The 8,330-nt window shown below is 42.8% G+C and overlaps 1 protein-coding gene across 1 annotated transcript; it reads right to left on the bottom strand.

Moving 5' to 3' along the window:
• Window positions 1–361: 361 nt before the first annotated feature.
• OSGIN1 (oxidative stress induced growth inhibitor 1) lies at window positions 362–5,825 on the bottom strand. The gene is made up of 5 exons (XM_010021615.1): window positions 5,723–5,825; window positions 3,084–3,220; window positions 2,580–2,771; window positions 2,165–2,256; window positions 362–1,507 (listed from the first exon to the last, which is right to left on the bottom strand). The coding sequence occupies exons 1-5, from the start codon at window positions 5,805–5,807 to the stop codon at window positions 511–513; spliced, it is 1,503 nt and encodes a 500-aa protein (XP_010019917.1). The 5' UTR covers window positions 5,808–5,825; the 3' UTR covers window positions 362–510.
• Window positions 5,826–8,330: the final 2,505 nt, after the last annotated feature.

Raw genomic sequence — 8,330 nt, 5'->3', positions numbered from 1 at the left:
ATCTGTCAGTCATTTCTGGTCTAATAAGAGCATACAGCCAAGGCACAGGAGCAAATAAAACCACAATAGCTTACTTCATTTATTGAAAAAACACTGTATGACTGACACACACAGGGTTGTCAGCCTGCTGTCTGGAAATAATAAACATCGATTGTTCCCCAATTTAATTGCCAGTAACCTGGAAGGTGTTACATAGAAGAGCAATCACTGTCTTGCAATAGAGTATTCTTCCAGGCACAAGATTCAAAGCTCCTGCAGCCTTTAGGCACAGCTATGCGTGCAAGGAGCTGAATCTCCAGGGGCTGAAGGTACTACCATGTGTGAAATCCACTCTATTTGGTGACTTAATTTTCTCAAATAACTCAGCAAGGACTTAGTAACTTTCTGCAGAACCTTGGAGAATTCCAGGAATGGGCTTTACATTTGAGGACATACAAATCAGATGAGTTGCTTCTTCAAGAGAACAGCAGTGACCCAATTTAGACACAGTTAGCATAGGAATGTTTTTTGTTAGGGGGGATTTTTGTTTGCTTTCTTTAACAGAGAGCTGGCAACAGCCAGAGCCCCTCCTTGTACAAAACGTACAAAGTTATCTCCAGCTAATGGTCCTAGAGCATAAAGTCCTTTCTCCTGAGTGGACTCATAGGTGAATGGGTCAACATCTATGGGATTCCTCTTTGGATTGACTGGTTGGCTGCTGTTCATTGCCAAGTCAATGCCATTGTTTGGCAGATAGGAGAGGTTGGGGTTTGAGCCAGTCAAAACAAGAGCCATGGAAACTTTATAAACTTTCTGGTGGCCATTCTTATCTTGAAAGATACATTTCTTGTCCTTGCCAAAGGATAGCACATGATGTTCAGGAAGGCTAACATAACATTCATAGGGCCCTGCACAAGCAGCTGACTGTTCTTTCATCATCTGATGGACTTTGTGGTATTCAGGATACATCATTTTGGGGAGCTGGTTAAAAATAAGACCTGGATCACTGACTTGTCTCCGGAAAACATGGATTACTGGAATATTGCAATGGTGAGCAAAGAGAATCGCATCAGCAGCTGTCAGACCAGCACCTACAATCAAGACTGGATCTGACATGATGCCAATGCTGTTGTTCTTCACTGCTTCCTCTAGGGCAGACAACTGGTGATGGACATAGAAAAGATTCTCTCCCTTGACACCAAGCCAAGTAGGACTATCATATGTTCCTGTAGCTAAGACCACATTCTCTGCATAGATGGAGAAGGGCTCTTTATCACCTTTCATAGTTTTGAAAAAGCCATCCACCTGAAAGACCTCCATGCTTTTCTCATTGAACTTCCAGAGTGAGTCATCACTATTGTCTTGCAGATCTTCCTGTGTGTGGTTGGAGATGCTATCTGCACTCACTTTCCTCACAGAGGTCACAACAGTACTGCATCTGAAATTCTTCTGCAGTCCTTTCTTCACCACATAGTGTTGGTAGTATTGAGCAATGTCTTCTGCTGTGGCTCTATTGTTTCTGAGGCCTCTGTAATATAATACAAATGAAGGTCAAGCAGCAGTTAAGAAAAAGACTGGAATTTCTCCTCTCTTCCACTGAATGTATCCTAGAGCCATCTATCCTGGCACTACTAGAGAAGACTTATCTAGTTTCCTTGACTTCAGCAAAGTTATCACTGGTACATAGAGCCAGCACTCAGGTCAGGAAGATGCTAAACAGAGGCAGCTTCCTCTAGCATGAATCTAATCCCTAAAAACATGGCTGCTCATCTGTGTCTTCTTCTCACATCTTGCTTTGATTCCATTTTTAACTCCTGGACTTCTGAAGACTGTTACACATCAAGAGCAGAAGCATCTCAGGCTGCACAGTAGCTAAGCTCATTATACTTGTCATCTGGGACAACAGCAGTAGACACAGAAGCTGGATGACCATGGCTTTTCCAAGCTTTATTCAGAACCCATGGTCACTGTGATCCATCTCCCCAGTGGCTGTTAAGAAGGACACATTCACAACTTTACCTGAATCCCTGAATGCAGAATGGACTTTTACTGGGGGGTGGGAAGGTGTCCTTTCTCTCAGCAGAGTGATCCATAACAGATAAGAAGGTACATTCAAGAAGTCCACTCCACTCCACATACCCAAACCTCTGGATGTTTGCAAATAATCACACCATAGGTATCTCACCTTCTCTTTTGCTTTAGCCAGTCTTTGAATGGGAGATCTGGGAGTCCCATCCATTCCCCTCTGCTCAGGGTAACCATAGAGCCCTCGATAGACTGGAACAAAAAACAGAATAAAATGACTTTCAGTTACTTAATATAAGAAGTGAAATGCGAATTTTGTCGTGTTTCAATCACTGATCATGAAATCAGTGACTTCCCCTGATCTGCTGTCATGCATGAAGCCATCTGTGTTCTCCAAAAAGAACGTGAGACTGGAAATATAAATGCATTTCATGCTTTTTTCCTTTTAAACTTTTGTTTGTCTATACACATAAAATCAGATGTGGCTGACTGGCATATTAAAGGAGCTTTTGCATCTCCAGTCAACAGATTTGGCTCTCTTACAACATGTAGACCTAAGGCTTCAATTCACGTACATGCCAGGCACCTCCAGGAGCATTTCTGCCAAGGACCAGGTGGGGGATGGCTCTGTCGGTCTCATGCCACCAAGAGAGGACAGATTCTGCTGTTCCACCGAAGTCTGTGTCTGGACGCTGAAGAGTGTCAAACAGAAGAGCCACAGGGCTGTGGGATCGTCCCTCCAAGCCTTCAGACAGATACTCCAAATCCTAAAAATAGGCAGAAGAGATGCTCAAAATGCATGTCCTGCCAGGCAGCAAACTTCTTGTGACTCTAGTACTTCTAATCAGTGGTCTTGGTCTTCTGTGAAGCTTATTTACTGGCACACAGACCCTGAGGACCACCTCAAGGATCTTAGCAGCAATGCTGGCATTTCATACAAGGGAAATCTGGACAACTAAAAGTACTTCGCTTAAGTCTCATTCCATCTGCATACTTCGAAAATTCAGATGAGGTTATCACTTCTAATATGCCCCTAGAATGCTTTACTGTGATGTTATACTGTTCATCTTCACACAAACCTGGTCCAAAATGGAGACATCTCGTGCCTCTTCCAGTTTCTTCTGAAGAATGGGATGAGGATGAAGAGAGTCTCTTTTGAAGTAAGGGATGTAGCCTGACAGCAAGTATGAGAGACAGATTCCTGAAGGACCATTCCCTAAAAAGACACAACGGAGAAAGATTTCTGCTCCTGCAGACAGAAATGCTTCTCAATGGGCTGCTCTAATATCCAGATCAATTCAACAGATACAACATTGGTATGGATACAGGGGACTTTCTATTCCAGGTTGACCACTGACCTATTGGGTGGAGTTGGGGAAGTCATTTTACCCTTATGTCCCCTTCTCCTCCTCAGTTGCATCTAGTTGTATTGGAAGATCTTCAGAACTTGCTGAAAAGGTGTTGGGTTAAACAAGCCAGAGGTTAACCTCACCTGGAGCTTGAAGTCTCTAGGATGCTGATGAATTGAATTATTGCTCATTACTTTAAAGGTTTAGAAACTGGTCCCATACTGACTGAGGGCCTCAGTTCTCCTGGATGCACATTTCACACCTGTGCAGAGCAGTTCACGGTGCACAGGATACAGAGTAAGTCCCAAAAAGAGAGTTACTATGGAAGAGAAGGAGAAACAGCTCTGCTAAGTGAGAAATCCCATCTAATAAGGGGTTTCTGGCAGTAGCAGTTTTGACTAACAGGGCTCGGGGACACTTTTAAATGGGAACCAGCCACACCATGGTACTGCAGGCAGTGTGTTTTAAGGAAAAAAGTAACTCTCCCATGCCAAGACAGCTCCCCAGAATACAGCACTTTGAACAGACTGTTGGATGGCTGAACTCCTCCTACTGACCACTCAACGGCCAGTGGAAAAAACTTGATCTATGTGACTCCAAAGCCTACTGAGAGTAGCGTGTGGAAAGTTTTCCCATGGCTGTTCTCCAGCATGTTTAATATTTTACAGTGTCCGCATAACTAGGTGTCAGCCTCTCTGGCTGCTCCAGCTTTGCTGCTCACCAGTATGTGACTAACCACCATTACATAATGCAGTGACGATGTAGGGGAGGAGAGCTGAAGAGACACAGCAGCCTGCCTTGATACAGTGCCTGTGCTGCATGTGTGAGAGACTGGGGCAAAGGCTGCTGCTTGAGGATTTGAGATAGCGGGAGGCCTAGTCTGTAAAGCTTAACAGCAAGATGAATCATGTGAAGGGCAGTATGTATCACAGCTGGGGCCAAAGTCTGCCGTGAGGAGCAAGAACCAGCAGCTGCATGTCAGTGTTTGGAATATTCCACTTGCAGGAAAGTTATCCAAAACCAACAGAAATCAAAAGCAAACTAAACTACAGGTGTAGTAAAATATAACATTTTTCAGGTTACTACTTTCCTTTAGGAAGTACAAGAAGGTACCTAACCTAAACTGAATCACCTGAGTGCACAACACTCAGCAACACCTGGGAGGATTTACTGTGAACCACATCTATGTTTGGTATGGATGGTCACATGTACAGCTGCCTCTAGGGCTCAAACTGTTCTAGAAAGCAACTGCTTCCATGAGGCTGCCAGCACAGCAGGGCCTGGGGAAGTAGCTGGAACCTGTGTGAAACATCCAGCTGCAGTGAAACAGCTGAGCTGCTTCAGTCCAACAGCCTCCTCAGAATGCACATCTGTACACCACTGCTTCTGTGGCTTTAGTGAGATCTCCATACCAGATCCCTGGGTAGCACTAGCGATGTACCAAAATAGCCTCTCTCCCACCTCAAGACTTGTACAACTGGGCAGTATGAAGTCACTCTCAGACTAGAACCTACTGGTAGTAGTAACCTTGTCAAACTTGCTGTTGGTGATAATTAAGCGTGATTTATGTGGTGCTCTAACTTTGGACTACATCTCTTGGATACTATAAATTAGGTGACAGATAAGGAAGGAACCCAGCCCTACAAGGCATTTAAACACAGGCTTAGATAAACAGGGTCCAACACCTGCACTTGAGCACAGATTACGATCAGTCACAGAGGGGAAGGCACTGACATCACTACTTGGACTTTGCACAATCACCTCACGTTACAAAGTTCCCCTCATGCAAAGGAGGCAAGATGGTTACTACATAACCTGCTTTCTAAACTGGTAGAAAACCCATAGTTTTTTACCATTCTACTAAATCTGTACAAAGTAAGTGTAGCTAACTTGCATTTTAAAAGAACTATGAAAATTTTCAAGAAACTTTAACAGGATCTAGAGCACTTTCTAAACACACACAATGGGGGGGAAAAAATTGAAACAAACCCACCTTCAAGCCAAGCACTATGGGTCATTACTTCACAGCAAGTTCATTAACTATCTGTAGTAAAAGGTTTCAAATCTTTCTAAATATCAGACAATAAAACCAGGCCCAGCTGAACTGATCCCCCAAACATTACCAATTTTACTGTTTAAAAAGAGGTGTGTATTTTAGTGTGTGAACTACCTGGTCCCCTACTTCCCACAACTCTTAATGGTCTTTCTTTTAGTACTAGAGGAAGTTCGGCTGTTACAGAAAGGATGCAGAAACAGTGGTCAGGCATTTCTGGCTTAAATAAGTACACCTGTAACAAAAGCTGAATACAGCAAGTCCAAAGCAACAGCAGCATGAGAGAACACAGTAATGCTGGCAAGAGAAAGCTTACCTATGATCACAACAGGCAGTGGCTTGAACCCACTCTTATTTTGGGGTCTGGTCAATAATGCATACATCTTTCCGTCTGGAAGCATTTAGGTCCTGGAGTCTACCTGTTAAAACAAATAAACTTTGAATTATTGGCTTTTTTGATAAAAAAACCCCATGACTTTCTACAGCCCACAAACCCAGGTGAATCTAAAATATTATCCTTGCATTACAGTTATGTTACACTTCCACACTCAGGACAGGTCTCCTTATCTTTTTCTCCTCCTGCCCTCAAAACCGAAGGATGATTCCCTGATTATATACCAAAAAAAAAAAAAAAAGAAAAAAAGGGGGCGAGAACCCTTATCTTTTGCTTCCACACATGAATTCCAGTCCCTCCAGAAGAGCTGGTAACTTTGGAAACCCTCTAACTACAGTAACTGAAGTGTTGCAGCTTGTTAATGAAAACTTCGTTTCTGCCCACACTGTGTAGAAAATGGTCATAATTATTATGAATAGTTCGTACTTTTTAAAGCAACTTGTGCATTTACTCAAGACTGCTGCATTTTCAAATATGTACCATTCCATTGCTACAGAGTTTTTTGAGAAGTGCTAGTTTAGTTCCTAAACCTTCTTTGCTAGTTTTCCAGAAAATAGAGTTCTTGGTCTGAACAAGTAAATAACAGCAAGTCTTTAAACAAGCTACACATCATAATTATCTTGGAGACTAGAGGTGTCATTAGAGTGTAATCTACAAACTAATACAATAATTTTTAGACGTTTAATGAACAGAGAATCAAAGTTTTTTGCCATGCCTGCAGGAATCCCACCATGTCAAATAATGACTTTAGTTTTCCAAGAAATTCAATTACCATTACTAATCTAGAGAAGTTAAAAGTTATTTTTACCACAATAAATATGAGATTTTTGAAATCCAGCATAAGCTTTTAGGTTATTCTACAGAGAACAGAGTCTTTCATAAAGACATTGTTATCATTTTGGAAGGTTAAGTAGAAAAAAAAAAAAAGACTGAATGGCTTAACTTTGTTCAGTACAGCATGCTCTCCACACCCTTTTCAGTGCAGAAAGATCTTTGGCAAGCACACTGCACACTCCATAAGGTCTGGCACATCACTGCCTTTGACACAGGTATTGCAGCAAATGACATCTTACAAGTGTAATGCTTCACTTTAAGCCTGACATTTACATGACCACCAAGTACAGTAATGTGGTAAGACCCTAGTGACTGAATGAGCACACAGAAATCCACAGGTCAGTTCAGGACCTGCAGAATCCCAGCCTTCAGGAGGAGTCTTGTAAGTGGATTTGCCTGCAGGGGTGTGACAATTCTCATATACACCAATATATGGCCATTGCTGGGCTAGACCCCATGACAACACGGTTCATCCAGGTGAAGAGTCACAAAATAAGGCTTACAAGCTGAATTCAAAACTAGTAGCATTGTCCAAATTTCTGGATCACAGTTTAGTAACATTTACTGGTTGCCTATTGCCACTTAACTAAACATTAGTCTAAGACTGTTGCACTTCGCCTGACAGGGCAAGAACCACTTAAAAGACATAATAGTGCTTTTGAATTCAAGTTATTTCAAGCATCTGGCTTTGAAGAGAGTTGGATTTCAAGAAAACTTAAGTTTCCAAGGTAACCTAAATTACCTTAGACTGGAAAGTAGATGCATGCACTACAGAAGATGAACACTTCAGTGTGTTGTGTCCATACTGAGGCAAGCATCATCCCTTTAAGGCATATTTAATCAAACCCTGGTAGCTGCAGGAGCACAGCCTAACTGCTCAAGTATTTCCCCAGCCTTTTTGGTAGGTTCCACCACATGAACCAAAGCCTGCACCACCTTCAGCAGATCGATGTGTAAATTCACCCCCAAATAATTCCCTACCACAAAGCTCCAGAGTTGCAATTGGTAGAGTTCATCCCTAGAACCTGGGATGGCCAGAGACACCAAAGGAACAAGACACTGGGGTGACCAGTAAGGTATTCCTCTCAAATCAGCTAAACCAGAGTACCTGTCTGAAGGGCAGCAGAGATTTCTTCTCCATGGTAACAAACAAATCCCTCTCCATGGCTGTACTACACAAGAATACAAGTTCTTATTATCTTTTCCTAACACAGAGTGCACATCTTATTTCTGTGAAACTGTTGGGAGTCTGGAAGAGGGAAGCCAGATCTCTGGAACCAATCTTCCAGGTTTCTGCTCCATAGCACTCTGCAGCAGCATGCACGGAAAGACTGTATGCACCCTGTACACAGTGGTAACCCAGCAACATCCATGGGATTTTTGCTGGAAGCAAGGACTGCTGGACCAACCCAATACAGCATGTGGCAGCAGTTCCAGGAGAGCAGCAAAGCCAACATATAAATAACAAGTCTTCAAACCCGTTTTTAAGATTTGAGCACGAAGACATGTTGTTGTGTGTCAGCCTTTTTCTGGGTGAGCCTGAAGGGGGCAAAAAGGCCCAAGACAGTAGAAGTCAGCCTGGTCGTTCTGTTTGCTTTAGAGGAAAGGTTGCCTTGGCTCCTTGCATTGCACTGTGCCACCCTATCCCACCCTGATAGACAGTAAAGCCAGCAGCCACTAGCTCAGTGATAACATC

The sequence above is a fragment of the Nestor notabilis genome, unplaced genomic scaffold, assembly GCF_000696875.1.
Source record: "Nestor notabilis isolate BGI_N333 unplaced genomic scaffold, ASM69687v1 scaffold31069, whole genome shotgun sequence".
Classification (NCBI taxonomy): Eukaryota; Metazoa; Chordata; class Aves; order Psittaciformes; family Psittacidae; genus Nestor; species Nestor notabilis.
Note: the sequence above shows the minus strand (reverse complement) of the source record. Positions and strands in the feature narration are given on the sequence as shown.